This window comes from Suricata suricatta, chromosome 8 (assembly GCF_006229205.1).
Source record: "Suricata suricatta isolate VVHF042 chromosome 8, meerkat_22Aug2017_6uvM2_HiC, whole genome shotgun sequence".
In the NCBI taxonomy this organism is placed as follows: Eukaryota; Metazoa; Chordata; class Mammalia; order Carnivora; family Herpestidae; genus Suricata; species Suricata suricatta.
Window position 1 is genome coordinate 61611820 of NC_043707.1, and position 19916 is coordinate 61631735.

At 34.1% G+C, this 19916-nt stretch overlaps 1 protein-coding gene across 1 annotated transcript in view; it reads left to right on the forward strand.

The window, feature by feature from the left end:
- Positions 1-19916, forward strand: part of DPYD (dihydropyrimidine dehydrogenase) — an 806753-nt gene that overhangs the window by 333736 nt on the left and 453101 nt on the right. The window contains exons 9-10 of the mRNA XM_029948659.1: positions 15099-15206; positions 17056-17225. Of these exons, the coding sequence (XP_029804519.1) occupies positions 15099-15206; positions 17056-17225 (278 nt within the window). The remainder of the gene's footprint in view (positions 1-15098; positions 15207-17055; positions 17226-19916) is intronic.

The window sequence follows — 19916 nt, forward strand, 5'->3', positions numbered from 1 at the left end:
TGTGCCCTTTTGTAGAATTTCCAAACCCAGTAGAGGAAGAATACCACATCCCTGATTCAGACCGTCGGTTTTCAGAGAAATTTTTCTAAAAAAAATTTTTTTTGGTTTATTTATTTTTGAGATAGAGAGAGACAAAGCATGAGTGTGGGAGGGGCAGGGAGAGAGAGGAAGATATAGAATCTGAAGCAGGCTCCAGGCTCTGAGCTACCAGCACAGAACCCAATGCAGGGCTCAAACTCACAGACCGCAAGGTCATGACCTGAGCTGAAGTCGGACACTTAGCCAACTGAGCTGCCCAGGCACCCCTAACAGTGTTTTTCCATCAAATATTTATATAAGCTAAGTATATCCATTTTGTATCATCCATTCACAACTTAATTAATATGGAGTTGTCATTTTTGACAACTTCTTTCTTCTTGAAAACATTTGCATATATTCTCCATTAATCCTGATTCCTAAAAGTACCCATGGTATATTCCACCTCTGGCGAAATCTATCCTTCTATATTTGGGCTGCATTACTACAATACCTTGTGGTGTGGGTATAAACAGAGTATTTATCCTGTTGCCTCTTTTGATTTGCCCAATCTAATTAAATTGATTCTTATAGTTGCAATCCATGTATTTGCATTTTGTTGTGCTTTATATTGCCTTTCAATAAATATCCTTTAGTTATATTATTTCTAAAAGTAATCGTAAGTCAATGGCCTTATATTATACTTAAAATTCAAGCGTGAGTCCTAAAATCAAAAGTACTCTTTCGAACACCTATTTCTTTGTGCTTTATAATGCATATTTTTATATACAAGAAAATTTTTAAAAATTGTGTCTAGGGGCACCTGGGTGGCTCAGTTAGTTAAGTGGCCAACTTCAGCTCAAGCCATGATCTCATGGTTTGTGATTTAGAGCCCCGTGTCAGGGTCTATGCTGACAACTTAGAGCCTGGAGCCTGCTTCAGATTCTATGTTTCCAGTTCTCTCTGCCCCTTCCCTGCTCTCTCTCTCTCTCTCTCTCAAAAATAAATTTAAAAAAACATTAAAAGATAAAAATAAAAATTATGTCTATTCTGTAGACAAGAAAGTTTGAACTCATACTTCTCTTCTCCTGGCTTCCAGTATACCACTTTCTCTTGTATCTCTTACCTGATTGATCTGTCTTTAATCTCTGTTTGGGCTCCCTTCCACTTTCCTCCTCTAAATGTTGGTATGTTATCTAGGGGTCTAACCTTAGTCTTCTTTTCTGTATATTGTATGCACTCACTCTAGGATTAGCTCATTGGCGTTCATGACTTTTAGTAGAATCTTTTTGCTCATAATTTTCAAATCTTTTTGTCCAGACCAGATTTCTCTCATGAGATTCAGACATGAATTTTTACCTTTTTATTACCTAGAGGACAACTCTCTTGGATGTCCCACACTCCATTACATATATCCAAATGGGACAACATTGTTCCCCTAGTACCTGCTCCTTTTCCACTATACTGGATTAAACACATTACTCTTGAGGTACTCTCCAAAACAGAAAATTAAGACCTAAAATTTACCCTATCTTTCTCTCTATTTTGTACAACTACTACAGACCAAATTTTATAAAATTAACTCCTAAATATCTCTGGGGTATGTTTTTACTCTCCTGTATCTCAACTATCAGTATTTTAGTATGAGTCCCTCTTTTTCCCAATGAAAGTTACTGTAATTGAGAAGAGAGTAAAAATATCCTCTAGGAAATCCATAAGCACAGTTTTATTTTTTATAATTATTAAATTTTTTTTGATGTTTACTTATTATTGAGACAGAGAGAAACAGAGCATGGGGGGGGGGGTCAGAGAGAGAGGGAGACACAGAATCTGAAGCAGGCTCCAGGCTCTGAATTCTCAGCACAGTGTCCAATGCAGGGCTTGAACCCACAAACCGTGAGATCATGACCTGAGCCGAAGTCAGAAGCTCAACTGACTTAGCCACCCAGGTGCCCCCAGAGGCACAGTTTTAAATGCTATATATAGAATTTCTTGGAAGGATTAAAAATTCATTCAATAGTTGCATTTCATTCTTCATTATCTCCATATTTGTCCTAATATAAACACCATACTTTGAATTGCTTATCTTTGAGTGAAATTCTTGCTCTAGGAGTCAGGTTGTGTTTATACTGAGGCTATGGACCCTCCCTGCAATGTCATGCTATTGGAGGTTGCTAGTAATCCAGGTTGAGGAGTATGAGGTAAGTGTTCTTTTCTTACCTGGATTTATGCAGGATGTCCTTGCATGATCTACTCCCATCATTCCCACTGCCTATAAACCAGTTCCATATACTGCTACCGATTTGTCCTTCTTGATATACAAGGCTGATTATATAATTTCTCTGCACTATCTTTTTAGGGTAAAATCCAAACTCGTTGGTATGACTTCATGGTCTGTTTCTCATTGTCAGATTTTAAAATTTGTTATTCACTCTCCTCCTATCTGCTCCCCTAAACCCTAGTCCAGTCAGATGGAAGTCTTATCCCTTTATGCCTTTATATATGTTGTTCATTTTTAGCCTTTTTTTTTTTTTTTTTTAGCCCTGGAAGCCTTCAGCATGAGCATTTTTGTCTTTAGTCCAGGTGTGAAGTGTGCTTTGTGCTCCTGTGCCATGACCTCTGCATCCTTCTATCATAGCACTTATCTTGCTTTATCCTGTTCGTTCGTTCGTTCATTCCTTCCTTCCTTCCTTCTTTTCTTCCTTTCTTTCTTTTAATGTTTTTATTTATTTTTAAGAGAGAGAGAGAGAGAGAGAGAGAAAGAATCAGAAGCAGGTTCCAAGCTCTGAGCTATCAGTACAGAGCCCAACATGGGGCTGGAACCCACAGACAGCAGACCACAAGATCATGACCTGAGCTGAAGTTGGATGCTTAACTGACTGAGCCACCCAGGCACTCTGCTTTATTCTAAGTTTCTGATTACATGTTCTCCCATTAGATTGGAAACTATTTATCTATGTATCTCTACTATGTTAGCTAGCACATAGTAGGCACTCAATAAATATTATTGAATAAATGATAAATGAAACATCTAAGATTTCTATTTCTCACTGATCTTAATCACAATTAAAAATCACAGCTGGCATCCAAATCTAAAAGTTGACCATAAGAGTCTATAGGTTTGTTTGGCTTTTTTATGTAACAAAAATTTCAGGACTAGACATGCAACAAGTATGCACTGAACTTGCCAAGTTTTACATTGTTAATTACCAAATATTTAAGAAAATTTCAGTTGGCACTGAGTTAAAAAATTCTGTGTAGTTTTGTTGCTGTTATGGTTTTTGTTATGGAATTGTCTACTACAATTGTGTTAAGTATCAAGGAAGAAAAATATCAAGGAAGGTGCAAGAATGAAAATAATAGTTTAAGGTTTAAAATACATAAAATACAATTTATTTATTAACATTTGCTATATGCCAGTCACTGCTAAGCAGTTATAATATTATTGAGATATATTATCTCACTTAATCTCCCTGTCAGGAAGGTTTTGTAGATAAGGAAATTGAGACTTAACTGATTTTGCAAGGTTACACAGCTAATACATAAAGTAGTAATGATATGGACATAGTTATCTCTGATGTCAAAACCATTACTTTCCCTTATATCAGGGCTAGCTTACCGATAAGTTCTTGTATACAATGATATTCATTCATGGTGTGTAGTGATTGTCAAGTGTGGATAATTAACATTGCATTTTGGCATTTACAGCCACACTCTGGTCACCTGGAATGACATTTGGATGAATAGTACAGTGTAATTGATTTAATCTTGATGAATGCGATTCTTTAGCTATTTCTGAGTCATTTAGAGAATGTAATGAAAGATATAGACCCTCTGCACACATGCATAGTAAAATGACATTGAAGGGGTTCAGAACAAGCCTCCCCAAAATGTGTTATTACTTTGGCATGTGGATTCTTTTGAGCTGAAGTCAGTCAAGGCCCAGAAAACTAAGGAGGGGCTTTTACCTCTTGCTTCACTACCTAAAAGAAATGAGAGTGCCTAGTCCAGGAAAAGAACTATCACCAGAGAAAACTACAAAGAATATGGGCTAGCTGTTGGTGGGGAGCTCAGTGGGACTTGGGAGATCAAATTCCTCTTTGCGTCCCATTGCCTCTGTATAATAGGACTTGGCAAACATGTATTTACCAAACATTTGCTATTCTCATCTTCCTATAGATTATCTTTCTCCACCTTGAAGTCTCAGACCCCTGTTTTCCTCACAGTTAGCTCAGGATGTCCTATAAGCCTCAGTTGCCTGACTTCCTGTGGATTTCGTATTCTTATGGAGTTCCTGTATGTATATGATTAAGTTTGTTTTTCTCTTGTTAATCTGTGTTATGTCAATTTGCTTAATAGACCAGCCAGAAGAAACTAGACAGGTAAAAGAAAAATTCTTCCTCCCCTATAATACATGTACAGAAATGTACTTTTTTGAATCTTGGTTTTCTTGATAAACTCAGGCAATGTTCAGGACTCCATTTCTAGATCATCTATTTGTTTTGTGGATGAATGAACTGACATTCAAGACCAGCCGCATGTTTCTGAAATGGTTGACCATCTCTATACATACAGAATGTCTTTTGGAGAGTACTTACTTTGTGGAATTCCTAGAAAAAAGTATTATAATTTTGAGACTTTTACTCAGCAACATGTTAGTAATACTAAATACATTACAAGTATATTTAAGGATGGATATAATTTACTATTTTTCTTATACACATTTTTTGGAAATTGTATTGATCTAAGTATTTTCTTGTAAAATTTACAAAATTACAAAATTCAGAGTAAGATAAATTTGCATAGAAATGTACCATTTGTATATAAGAACATATTTGTATATAATTAAAGTGAAATAGCCTTATAGTTATATAAACTTATATAAGTATATATAAATTATAGTATATAGTAGCAGGGACACCAGAGTGGTTCAGTAGGTGGAACGTCCAACTCTTAATTTCAGCTCAGGTCATGATTCCAGGGTTGTGGGATCAAATCCCACATCAGACTCTATACTGAGCATGGGGCCTGCTTGAGATTGAGATTCTCCTTCTCTCTCTCTCTTTCTCTCTTTCTCTCCCTCCCCCCCTCTTCTTCCCTCCCCCTCTGCCCTTCCCCTGCGTGAGCATGCATTCTCCTTCCCCACCCCTCTCCCTCTCAAATTAAAAAAAAATTATATAGTAGCATAACCAATATCTATGATGGTGAATTGGATTTTCTACTTGTAAAATTGTTGCTTCAAGAATATAGAGCTATATTATGCTTACTTGTCCACATACAGTTCTCTAAAGAAATATATTTTTGAAACTCTTCTCATTTTAGAGGTAAAGAAGCTGAGGTTTAAAGTTAAATGGCTTGGACATGAACTTAGAGCTAATAGCTGAAAAGAAACAGAGTCAGGAGTCCAGTGTTGGTCTTCTGATTTGGAACCAAGCAGCTTTCCTTTGTTTCACAGACATGCTGGGGGAGAATCACATAGACACAGAAACCAAGTTCTAGAAACTGAGAGAGTCACCATGACCATTTAGTGTGTGCTTTATTTTAAAGCCTGTCATTGCTTCCTCAGGCTTGCATTGTTGCACTTTGTAGAGTTCTGAAGGCCAGAACATACTTGGATAATTAAAAATGATTCTTACCTTTCATTTCAGTTTTAATCCATGACCCTAGCTCTTGCATTATGTTTCACCTCATTTTTTCCCCACTAATACAGCAAAGATTGGTTTGGCTTTAAAGACAACAGTTTAACTGCATCTTCTAAATGCATTTTATATTAAAAATTTTAAAGCTTTTGATATACAGAATACCTTGGCCTCACAATATAGTTGTAAAATTCCTTAGAGCAGTTACAAATAGAGATGCTAGTGGTGCCTGTATTTAAGAATGTATTTGAATAAAATATGTAGAAGTACAATTTTTATAAATACCTTTGAGAAAGTAACTAAAACAATACAATGAATGTGTGGTACCTTTATTGGTGATTAACACATTAGTAATACTTTTGAGATTACATTTTAAAGGGGTCTTCTGCCTTCTACAGAATGTGTGTTTATGGTGGCAGCTTTAATGCTATTTCCTGCTGTGCAGTTCAATAGTGTATGTTTTTAGGTGGTTGGTTGAGGGTTTTTTTCGTTATGTATGTCGATGGAGATAAGTGTTTTAATTACTTTTTTAATGTCTGTGCTTTTGTATTTTTCTCTTCTCTTCCCTTTTATTTCCTGCTGTTGAGATTACTGCCTCATCCCCACAGCAGGTGGCTGTTGCAAATTTGTTTTCTTTGTAAGCCTGGTAGATTTATTTTGTAATATAACTGTTCCTTTTTAGTATTTTATTATTAATGATAACTTTACTTTGGAATATAGTATACTTACATAATCCTAAATAGTAATTTCCTAACACATCTAAGAATTCCAATCATTAAGGAAAAAAAAAAAACCCTTTGCCTGAGGCATATTGTTTGAGTCTTTTGCTTACCTTCACTTCATGAGGATTAAAATTTAAGGAAATTGTTTTATAGCAAAAGCCAAGTGAGAATGAGAAACAGAGAAAGAGGCCCAAGAGATGAAGTACACTTTAATAAATAATACCAAAAATCAAAGTGATAGGTAGAATTTTGTGACAGAAATGGAAATTACATTCATACATCTTTTCTACAAGAGAGAGTTTAAGGGAATCTTATGTTTATATGAAAATTAAATTTTAATTATTAAAATAACTTCCGCTAATTATAAGAAAAGTAGAATGTTACAAAAAATATAAAGAAAAATACTTTTTTTTGTCCAATATTTTGTTGTTTTGGGTTGTTTCATATGTCCCTTTATATAAAAAGCAATAGACAAGATAGATCCTGAGTATAGGAATTATTTGTTAGGAATATAAAATACATCCAAACATATTTTATTCATTTTATAATTCCTGGGCATTATTTTATCAATTAAAATAGTCTCTCTATTTTATTGCAAATGTATAAAGGGAAAAAAATATGAGACCGAAATGCATAGTGAATCATACTCCCATTTTATTATATGAAATTGCTGTATATTTTAAGACAGATTACAAAGTTCTCCAAAAGATTCTTTAGAATCAGTTTATTTGTATTGCACTTGCAGATACACTGGCTTTTTTTGATACATTTATATTGTTTTTCACCCCTACATACTACTCTAATTTGGAGCTTACTATTCAGTTCTAATATGAAGTGGGAGGACCTGATCTCAGTAGTGCAGTAGAACTTGTGTATGTCTTCTACACAAAGTGATAAAAAAGAACTGAAGTACATTTGTAATTTATCATCGTAGGAAGTGTCATCTATGGTTATTTCATTCTCTTTTCTAATGCTTTTTAAAAATTTACTGTTTTATAAATTAAATACAAAAGACCTTATTTCAGCATTTATCAGATTTTCAAAATTATATGAGCATTCAGTACTTCTCTTGCTTCTGGATTTCATTATTGTTATATGTTTCTGTATAGAAAAATACCATACGTAATGAAAAAAATATGATTTGAGATGGTGACTCTATTCATAACATTTTTTTAAAGTCTTCATCTTGTTATGCTCTAACTGATTGTGTGATATATACGATTAATGCATGTGGTCACACTGGGAGAGAAACTAGACAGCAGTTACATGAAACAGATGTTTAATGGGGATTTGAAAAAATCAATGAAATGAACACTATTGTGATGCATGGTGATCTGATTTCATATGTGTTATATTGAATCACTCCATTCTTTCTGAAGTCATTCTGAACTAAATGTATTTACAGTGGGGCGTTGGGGAAAAGATGGGGAGTTATATTGAGAAAGGAAGCACACTAGGGCATCATTGATCTATTCTCTTTCTAATCAATATATAGATCCAAGAATGATAACCCATATGGCACTGTTGTCCCTTGGAAATAAGATATAAATCCTTTGAATCATATAAGTGATCTGTAAGTGCAGACGAAAAACTATAATCCATTGTGGAATTCTGGAATGCTTAGGTCCTTGAAAGGAATATTTTACTTCTATATTGTAATCCCAACTGTTTGGGCTTGGTATAAGACTAGTTTACCTTTTCTAATAAGAATAGAAACAAATGTAGGTACATATGTATATCCATAAGTACATATAATTACTATTTTATTCTTAAATTCACATATCTTACAAACAACCATCTAAATAAATGAGTTTTTGCAATTAATTGCAGTAGCTTCTTTTTTTGGAAGTGTTTACTATGTCTTTTTAGCATATGAGCCTTTATTTTCCATGGTTTCTATATTTTACCCAAGACAATAATAATGGCTTACATTTCAGTGGTGTTCTAGATTTACCAGGGTACTTTTATGTGCACTTTCCTGCATAATTTTTGGAACAACTCTACATCAGGCAGGACTATCTCCATTCTAAACTCAAGGAATTTGGTCACAGTATTAACTAATTTTACCCAAGTAGAACTAGAAAGGGGAAATGGTGAAACTAGAACCCAGTTCTCCAGACTATTAGGCCAGTGCTCTTTGAGGCATGACGTTACTCTAATTGCTCCCATTTGAATGCCAAATTAAACATTAGAGGGTCTAAATCTTGCTACTTTCCTGATCCTGAAGCACATGTGGTTTGAGTCCATTGTAGTCTGCAGAATAAATGAGGTTAGAATACCCTGGTTTGGCTAGTCTTTTATTCTAGCGAAAATTACTATGTTTTATGGGCTCTAATACCAATCTGCCTAACGCTGACCACTTAAATGTGTAATAACATTAATTGTATATATCATGGACTAGATAACCACTTAATTTATGTCTTTACAAATGTATCATTTTATTAAATATTTTTTTTTAGGGAGAGAATGCAAATAAAAGAAAACATTTCACATCTGGGCAAAAAGCTTTACATTTGTTTCCATTTTAGTCTCCTAACAATAGTATGAGGCTGCTGCTGCCCAGAAAGAGTAATTTACTTGCCCAAGGTCATAATAGCTAGTAAGTGCTAAAACTAGAATTTTAATGGAGAAAGTCTGACTTTAGAGTTTTGCTCTTATTCAATATAGTCTGTTTACAAATAATGATAGAAAAAAGTCCATTGGAATTAAGAATTTAAAAAAAGGATTAATAAACAAATAATAAAGAAAAGCAGTGTTTACACAGGGACATTTCTTTTACAAAGACATGAATGGATGGCTCTGGTAGACAGCCTAGTGTCCCTCAGTGAGACTTTGTTTAATGAATCCATGTGTAATCTGCACATTTTAATGTTCTTCCTCATGCAGCACCATTCCCCAAAGTAGGCTCAGGAAATGAGGACTGAGAGCACACAACATGCTTTCTTAGAGAAGAAAGTGAAATATCAGATACAAAAGTGCTTTGAAAAGTAAAAAACTCAAGACATTTGCCATTAGGTACATTTTGCTTTTTTCAGCCACTCGTGAATAGTGACATAATCAGTGGGATTTTGTCTACTAACATCTTATTGAAAAAGCACTTGTATGGAATAACCAGAATTGATATACCTGCGCAGAGTTTGGTATTCTAGAGCATTGCCCCTTTCTGTAAGCAACAGTCTTTTGCCAGGAACCTGAGGCAGTCTCTGTGTTCTGTCTTCACATCTGTGAGATTTGTGAGGCGCTCTCCTGTGACAGGTGTATCTGATCACCGTCTTTCCCATGCTGCCTCAGCTGTCATTCAAGTGGATGCCTTCAAGAATGAGAGGCATCACATGAATGCTCGCTCCATTCAATTAACGCCAAATAAGTGAGCCCGCGAAGTCACACAGACAGACATTGTACAAACTGAAGAATTCTTAAACATGTCCTACCATACCTGTGAAGACCTAGCCTTAAAAGCTTACTTCTCCTTTATTACTTACTAGATGACAACATGAAACAGAACATTTAATATCCTATTAATGTTAATTGAAGTTGTGCAGAACTTAATATGAGCACAGAAATTTATTATATAAACTGCTGGTATTTATTCTGTAGCTGTTCCAGAGAGAGGTGCTTTTGAAACAAAGCGGAGATACATATTTCAAAGAATATCAAATATTGGAAAATAAACAGCAGATACCCAAGAGGAATGAACTTAAGAAGGAAAACAATTCAAAAAGGAATTGTACTAGAGAAAATAATCACAAAACAAAGATACAGCCTAGAGAAGAAGCCTGTCTTTTCTCTCCTTCTAGACTGGAACCTGGCCACAGACACATTCTGTGTTGTGTGCCTATCTGTAGTCTTACTGTGAACAATTTAATGCATACATGTTAAATTATTTAGATATCACTTGTTATGTAGCTTCACGTTATAATAGGGCTTTTAATTATAACACTTTATGTAAAAAGGCAGCATTTTAGTCAATGCTAAAGCATAGACTCTATTACCAGACTGTAATAGAGTAGAAATTAATACTGCTACTTGTTTTGTGACTGTTGGCAAAGTTACTTAACATATATGCATCTTAGTTTCCTCATACCTAAAATGCAGAAAATTCAGTTGTCTCAGAGAATTGTAATGAGAATTGAATGAGTTAATATATAAAAATCACCTATATGCCAGTATTTAAAACAGTGGTTATAATATAAGCAATCAATACATGGTAAATTAGACTTTCTATAATATAAGCAGAATTTAATCTAGGAGAACCTGAAAATATCATTTGGCAATAGTTCTTAAGGAAGTGTTCCTTTGTATAAATATGTGCTGAAACACCAAACTTTCAGTAACTATTCTATGGAAACAAAGAAGCTATCTGGTCTTCCTGAAAGACCCAGAACACTGTACATCTACTAAGCTCAGCTGTTTTGTTTGTCAAATCTTTGTGAATTCTTCTTTATTCATAAACTTCCTTCTTCCCACTGAAAGGTGAATTAAAAAGTCATTTCAGTGTCATCTTGAAATCATTCTGATAGAGACACATACCTTATTTATTAATATGCCACCTACTCTCATGGAAATCTTCTTTTGATAGATAGGTATTTGCAAGTTTCATTATCTTTCATATTTCACTTAAGATTGCTTCATTTCTCTTTTTTTTGTAGCACTTTGTTTAAATGTGCTAAGGTTTAGTACTTTAAGCTCTCTTCTTTCCTTGCCATAATATGTGAAATTTGAAAGAATTGATAAACTGAAGAATAATAAACCTATCATATTCTTTATAGCTAATGTTTAGTGAGCATTTACCTGTGTTTTAGGTCCAATGCTTAAGATGGATAGATAGATAGACAGACAGACAGACTGATAGATTCCTTTAAATCTCACATCAATTAGAGAAGTAAAATTATTAGTAGAATCATTAAGAGATATATAGATGTAGAGATATATCATATTATATAATTTATTTTGAGGAGATGGCTTATGTAGTTGTGGGAGCCTTCAAATTTAAAATCTGTGGGCTGGGCTAATAGGCAGATCTTTTTCTTCCTCAGGGAAACTTCAGTTTTATTTTTCAGGCCTTTAGTGATTAGATGAGACCTATCAACATAAAACTCTACTTAAAGTAAACTGATTGTTGATGGTAAACGCATTTATAAAATGCCTTCATAGCCATACTTAGATTAGTGTGTGATCATATCATTTGATGGGCTAGCTAATTACATATAAAACTGACTATCACAGGCACTCACACAAATCACAGAGCTGGTAAATAGGAGAGGAAGAACTCACACCAAAGTTTGTCTAATGACAAAGCTCCTGCTCTTGATTACTCCACAGCATCATGGTTAGCGATGCTAGGAAATTTTTGCCAGTTGGGCCAGGCTACCAAACAGTCTGAAGGAAAACTTCAGATATGCTGTCCTGGGACAGAAGGGTTGGGAGAAGAGCTCCATGGACCTTGGGACTTAAAAGTTTGTATACCCTGGAATGTGGTTAAATAGGCTGCAGGAATAACATAACAATCCTGTCCAATTTTTGGCTCATTTTTTTCTCTCCTTAAGCCTATCTCCACAAGTCAGAAGATCTAACCAACGCCCTCTTGAACATTTACAGAGATAATCGGATCCAATAAATGTTAAATGCATTAGAGTGATAAATGCAGAATGGGGTAAAAGCACAAGGAACTCAGTTGTCCTTGTCAGTGTCTTGATCCAAGTGAAAAAATGAAATTTAAATTTTACCAAAGCTTTTTTCTTGTGAAATAACACTTGCAGGATAGGAAAAGTCATGTCTATGAATCCGGTGGTGTGTTCAGTAAGAATGCCTTGCATTTCTTTAGATAAGTTATTTTAGCAATGGCTGTATAGAAAATAATCACAGATGTAAAGCTCCTTCTCTTCCTTAACCATGGTAAGTAGTGAAAACACTCAGATTAGGAGTTAGTAAAGGGAGGATTTTAGACCTTACTGACAGTAGATGTGGAAGTCTTATCTGCCACATACATTTTCTGTGCTTTGTTTTTGATCTGCTGTAAAGATTTTAGTTTATCATATCTTCTTGAAATTGCATAGCACTTCACCTGAAGTTTTTCTTGTTAGTGTCTTTTTAACAGGACAATGAAGTGCTATAGAATATATGCTATCAATATAGTAGTATAAAAGGGGAGACAAGTCATTATTTAAAGTCTGATATGTTGTGTATATGTGTGTGTGTGTGTGTTGGTTAGATGGATCAAGTGTAGCTTAAACTACAGTCACCTTTTCATAGCTTTCAAGAAGAATTGTTTTGTCATTAGAGTCTCCAAGTATATATTCAGCTTATTTTTATGTAACCATAACCATTCCCTACCTCAGTCTTTGTAAAATAATTATATAAATAACCACACATTTATGTAATAGTTTCCACATTATAAATATACATAAGGAGTAATCTTTTATATCAGAAAATAAGGAAACAGTACTATCTCATTTCATTTATAAAGAAGCCAAATAACTGTATGTTAACTAACTGGAATTTAAATTGAAACTTAAGAAAAAAAAAAAAAAGGACACCAAAGCAAAGTAAGTCAAATGACTTGCCTAAGCTTCCCAGATAAATAAAATAATTGTAATGACAAATGATCTTAAACTAATCTATGAGGAAAGGGAAAATCTTTGGAAGGAAGATGCTGGACAGGGAAGAAAAATGCTTGATTTAATTTGAAGGGACAACAGTGGTCTGTCGCTGGTTACACACTCCACTTACAGACAACTTCAGCTTTCAGATCAGATGACTACCTACCTATCACACATGACGAAAGTCATTCTTGGGCCATGCCTATTACTCTGTGTATCCACCAGCACACACTCATTGCTCTTCATGTAACTATAGAGTGAAATCTTACCTTTCCAGAATAACCCAGAGTTTGGGGAAGTAAAGGAACTATAAATTTCCCCCTATGTTTATGGAATTGAGATGAATTAATTCTTCACGTTGCTTTGTTTATAGTTTTTTAAAAAATAAGTCTGCTATTCATTTTCCTCTAAAAATTTTGGCCGGTATTTCCTAATTATCTGGTTGTACATGCATGTTGTAGAAATCTTAGAAAATAAATAATGAAAAAATAGAATATCCACAGTCCTACCACCAGAAATGATCACTGTTGAGATTTTATAAAACTTGAATTATACTATATAGAGTTTTGTATCCTGCTAGTTTATTTATCACTATATTTTGATTAGAGTCCATTACCATATTTTTCAAATATTTATTTGAATGGCTGCACTGTGTTCTGTTGTGGTTTTTGAAGTAAAACTCATTTATTCATTATATTGGCGTCTTTGTGTTCCCTTATTCTCTCTCGGTCTCTCTTTGCATTGCCTGTTTTTGTACATTAAATCTTAATTTTTTAATGTTTATTTTTGAGAGACAGAGAGACAGACAGAGCGAATGAGCATGTGCAGGGGAGGAACAGAGAGAGCCAGAGACACAGAACCTGAAGCAGGCTCCAGGCTCTGAGCTGACAGTACAGAGCTCAACGCAGGGCTCATACTCACAAGTGATGAGATCATAACCTCAGCCGAAGTCAGCACTTAACCAACTTAGCCCAGGCGTACCTGTACATTAAGTCTTTATTTGCCTGTCTTACTATTTCTTTAGTATGGATTCAAAACTATTTTTCCAGAAATTGAGCACCCACCAATGTATAGTTCTTTTTTTAATGTTTATTTATTGAGAGAGAGAAAGAGAGATTATAAGTGGGGGAGATACAGAGAGGGAGACACAGAATCAGTAGCAGGCTCCAGACTCTGAGCTGTCAGCACAGAGCCCAACACAGGGCTCAAACCCAAGGACTATGAGATTGTGACCTGAGCCAAAGTAGGTCGCTTAGCCACCTGAGCCACCCAAGTGCCCCCAATGTGTATTTCTATCAAAAGATCATGACAAGTCCCATCTTCACCCTTGCCACATAGTCTTATTTTTCCTAAATCCTTTACTTCTTAACAGACAGGAAATCATATGTCATTGTTTTAATTTACAGTTCTTAGATTACTAATATAGTTAACATTTTGGCGCTTACAGGCTATTTATATTTTTCATTATCTCAATTTTATTATCTATTGTTTAGACTTCTATTGAAAAGTCAGTCTGTTCCTTATTGAGTTGGAGAAACGTCATTATATAGTGAAGACCTTTTATTTGTTAAAATGTTACCTTGATTAATCATTTACCTTTCATTTATTTATAATATTTTTGTATTATAGAAGTAGCTGACTTATTTGTGGTAAAATACATCTTTTTCTTTCAACTTTTTTTGTTTTTTACTTTTCTTAGAATGATCTCTCATATTCAAGAATTAGAAATATATGTATCTATATTGTATTTTAGTTTTGTGATGATTTTTATATGTGTCACTTTAGTGCACTGGAAATTTATTTTTATTTATGACATGAGAAAATAATATTACCTTATTTTCCCTTAACACTAGATGGACATGTATGTCTGTGTATCCATGTTTCTATAAACCCATATGTGTACTTGGATGTGTGGTTTATGATGTGTACTTAACTTATATAGTAAAGGTACACACTAAGGTCCGTTACCATTTGTTATGTACATTTTTATGTTGATTTGCTTATAGACTTTTTTTTCTCAATACTGCATTATTTTAATGATTGTAGCTTCCTACTTTTTTTAATATACAATAGGAAAAACTCCTTCTTCTGCTAATGAGACTTTATAAATTTTTATTACTTAGGTTTGCCAGACCCCAATAAAAATCACATCTTCAAAGACCTGACGCAGGACCATGGATTTTACACATCCAAAGATTTTTTGCCACTTGTAGCCAAAAGCAGTAAAGCAGGTATAATGTTGTTTTGTGTTCTTAATGTTGCCTATTACCTATATCGTTTGTGTATTATAAATTTATATTAAATCTTAGCACAGAAGGACATTGTTCAGATCTCAAATCACTTTTGTTATACCAACATAAAATTTAAAAAGTATGATGCAGTAGTTTTCCAGGTCATCTATTTGTTTATTCTTCCAATCAGACATCATCATAAGGAGTTTTCAATCTATCGTATACAGATCTAAACTGCATCATGTAAAATTACTTCACTGTAAGAATATTAAATAAACATCAGAAGATTTTCTTAAAAGAAATGGCAGGAACTTCAGTTTGGGAAATTATATTATTTTATATATATAATATATACTATAAAACTATATGTTATAGATTACATATAAAAATACATATATTTTTAAATTTAAAACTTATCCTATTTTAAACTTTAAAAACTTGTCCTATTTTAAAATTTAAAAAAATATGTATTGTTACATTATTTATGTCTAAATAGGCAGAAAGACCTAGTCTCTTGCTGAACCGCAATTTTATGAAGTTAAATGAAAACACTTTGATAAATACCCTAGTATTTAGTCTCTGTGTGATACCATTTCATACAGCCTAAGAGAAGCAACAGAAACTAAAGCAACCAGTCCTATACTTTGCTTGGATGAGTCATTGTCTTAGTGGTAAAGAAACTATAATATATTCTCCAAAACTGGATCATCTAAATCCTTTAAACATCTTTTCAAAATCTTGAACTTCATCTCTTCCAACATCTAATTACATGTGAAAAGATAAAAATTTACATTTTTATCCACAATTTAAAAAGATAAGAAACTTTCTGTATTAGATCATTCTGCAGAGGTTTCTAGGTACACATGTATACCTTCTGCACCTTCCTCTTCCCAGGAAAAGGGGATGCTTCTGTACCTGCAACCCTTTCTAAGGAAGATCATAGTACATATAGCATATATTTGAGAATTACAGAAAGGCATTATGTAATCCCAAATGCAAACTCTTCCAAGCAAAATGATTGCAGTTACTGAGATTATAGGCCTATCCTATCCGTGGTGCCGTCTCAAAAATTATAGTAATTTATCTTATCAACAGTCTTATTTAATCTGATAACACAGTGATACCTACCATCTAGAAAAACCTGTATTTTACTTCTTTATAAGAATCCTCATATGGACATCAAATCTTCTTATACATGTCCTTGAAAAATGGACACTTAGGAAATCATATTTCTTTTATAGCTCTATTTTACAAACAAAACCAGGGGAAAACTGTAAAGGATAAAATAGTTCATTTTAACTGTTTCAGGAAAATAGTTATTAAAATTCTTCAGTTACATAAAAGCACTTATCAGCACATAAATTTTCAGAGTTTCCTAAATATATAGCAGGGCTATATGTTAGAAATCTTATAAGATAGTATCTAAATAAATTATTTTCATGAAATGCTATGAATTATGTTAACCCAGATGGTAAAGATCACTGTTTTCTTCTAATAAACAGAAATGTAATGATACCAAGTTAAAAATACATGTCATGATTTTGACAGAGTGTTTTAATTGATTGATTCCAGTTTGTTATAACCTAAAACTCTCCAAAATGTTTTGTAGCTATCCTTCTAGAAGGAAAAAGGAAGTTAAAGGTACTGACTATGAAATTTCATATATGAGCATATTTTTAAAATGGGAATAAAACTGTCTTTCAATGAAGCAGAATAATTTGATAGTGACACTCCATCCTCGAAAACTGCAAGATGCAATTTTACACTGCTTTGAGTACAAGTATCTTTTGAGCTGTCATGCAGAAATGGTTTCTCTACTTGAAAATGGGGTTTTCCTTTCATCATTCAGGGATGTGCGCCTGTCACTCTCCATTGCCGTCGATTCGGGGAGTCGTGATTGTACTCGGAGCTGGAGACACTGCTTTCGACTGTGCAACATCCGCTTTATGTTGTGGAGCCCGCCGCGTGTTCATCGTCTTCAGAAAAGGCTTTGTTAATATAAGAGCTGTCCCCGAGGAGGTAAAATGGAACCATTAGAAAATACAGAGTTGTAATGTAACAGATTTTAGGAGGCGAAACTGTTAATGTGCAGTGTCCTAGTTAAATTATTAGAATGTTTTTGAAATTGTAAAATGCAAATTTAAAATTTTCTGGGCTACCCATAGGTTTTTCTCCTTTTTTTTTTTTCCTAATTCAGATAATCAAAGTAGAAGAAAATTATTTTATAATACTGATTTGGATAAAATGAAAAATTTATCTTTATTGATACGTAAGTGCTTCTTATTTTTAGTGTTAGTATCTTTTGAAATATATGGTATGTAACTAGTAACAGTAGAATGTGCTAAGTCTTCATTTCCTGAACAATAGGTACTCATCACAAAAATGTAGGCTAGTAGGAGATTGTCAGAGACCTTTGGAATTCTATATAAGCCAAGTTTACAAGTTGCATTCAAAGTTATACGCCTTGATCATACTTGCAATCAATTTTTGTGCTAGGAAGCCAGCAGAACAAAGAGATTGCCATTTATTATTTTTTAAAGAGCTCTAATGTAAGCATTATTTAGAATTAATAAACTTACTAAATAACTTACTAAAAATGACAGATTTAAAGTGATTTCATTCTTACAAGTGACTGGTGACTAATCTTGGGTGAGGCATTGGTTGGGTACATTTACCATGGACTTCTCTAATTTTAATGCTATCAGGGAAAGATAATGCCTTATAAAGGATATTAGTTCTGAGAACAAGAACAAAATGTATTTGTAGAAATATAAATCACTCATTTTATCAAAATCAATATTATGTGATTTGCTTTATAATGGCTTCATATATTTGGAGTCTCTCTACCAGGTAAGAATTATAACTTTAGTCAATAGGTAATTTGTCACATGTAGATTAACCACAGTACAGATTAATCTTACTAAGATATCAGAGTTACCACTGGCTCATGGCTGGGTTTCAGATGTCAACTTTATTCTCTGGGCTTTCTTTTATCCGTTTTACCCATTCAGATTTTTTCCAAAACCCATGGTGGAGATGGTCTTATGACCTTGGGAGCTGTTTTTGTTTTTCTTTTTTTTTTTCTTTTTCCTGGAGTGTGATCTATAGCATCAATTAATACAATTCCATTACATTACAAATAAAAAGAAAACAGCCATACTGGAGTTAAGTGATTTGCCAAAGATAAAATACGATGGGAGCTAATTTTACTCAGAGAGTAAGTACTTGACACATATGTTTTGACTTGAATATTTTAAATATTATTCTTCTGGTTCCAATGTGAAAGAAGTTTTCATTAGAAAAGCTGCACCCTGGGAGTTGGAAGGGAAGATGACCCTGGATGGTAATGTCAGTGTACTTTATATTTTATCTGATAGTCATCTTCCATTAACAGAAGTAACTAGAAATGAGTCATGACTATTTCTTCTGCCTTCAGTAGAACATACACAAAAAATGAGACCAGATAATTAGTTGAGAGGGTAGAAGTAGAAATTATTTGTTTATTTATTTATTTAATCAGTCGACCTACATTTATTGAGAATTCATTGTGCACCAGACATTGTTCTAGGCAATTTTAATGCATTTGTAATACAGCTTGTACCAAGTGAGTGATGACATTCGATAACCAAACAAATTAACTGTCACATAAATACTATTTTGAAAGGTGATTAGTGCTATGGAGAAAAGTTAATTAATTTAGAAGTATAAGGAGTGTGCATTTGGGGAGAAGCTATGGTAGAAGAGGTGGTAGGACTTGCCATCATTTTAAATAGGGTAGTCTGGGAAGGCCTGTCTCATAAGATGATGTCAGGGCATAGAAATGAAGACTGAGGAAATGTAGACATCTGGGAGCAAAACATTCTAGAGAAGGCAAATACATCACCTTTGAAGAAGGCTCTTGAATTTCTGACGTTACAAAAAAAATAAGCCAGTGTGACTACAACAGAGTAAGGGAGGACATTATGTGGCACACTGGATGAGGTCTTGTTAGGCATTCATAAGGCCTTTAGTTTTTATTTTGTGTGAAAGAGGAAACCATTGGACTGCTTTGAGCAGAGAAGCACCAAGATCTGAGTTAAATTTTAAAAGGACCATTCTGTTGAAAATTGACTAAAGATGTTTTGGTCAGTAGCAGTGAGGCTGTCAGGGGCTAATAGAAAGAGTAGGCTATTAGTCATGGGACTGCATTTTGGGACATAAAGGATGAGTCCAGGCATAGTTTGCTTGTCAGGTCAGAGTTTCCTGGGCTGAACCATGGTTTCCAAACTGTTGAAAAGCAGCGGTTCTGTGGAACAACAGGTCACACAAATGCAATACAGCTTAGTAGAACTCAGGCTCTGGGGCCTGATTAAAACCATATAAACAAATCTTTGGATGTTTATTATTGGCTTAGAAGAAACCACATTTTTTATATGATCTTAAAACTTCTTGATGGGGCACCTGGGTGGCTCAGTTGGTTAAGCTTTCAGCTTCAACTCAGGTCATGATATCACGATTTGTGGGTTTGAGCCCTGTGTCAGGCTCTGTGCTGACCGCTCAGAGCCTGGAGCCTGCATCAGATTCTGTGTCTCCCTCTCTTTCTATTCCTCCCCACCTGTGTTCTGTCTCTCTGTCTCTCAAAAATAAATATACATTAAAAAAATAAATTTAAAAAAAGACCCAAACAAAAAAACTTCTGGACTGTGAGGTCCAAAAGAATAGGAGCCATGG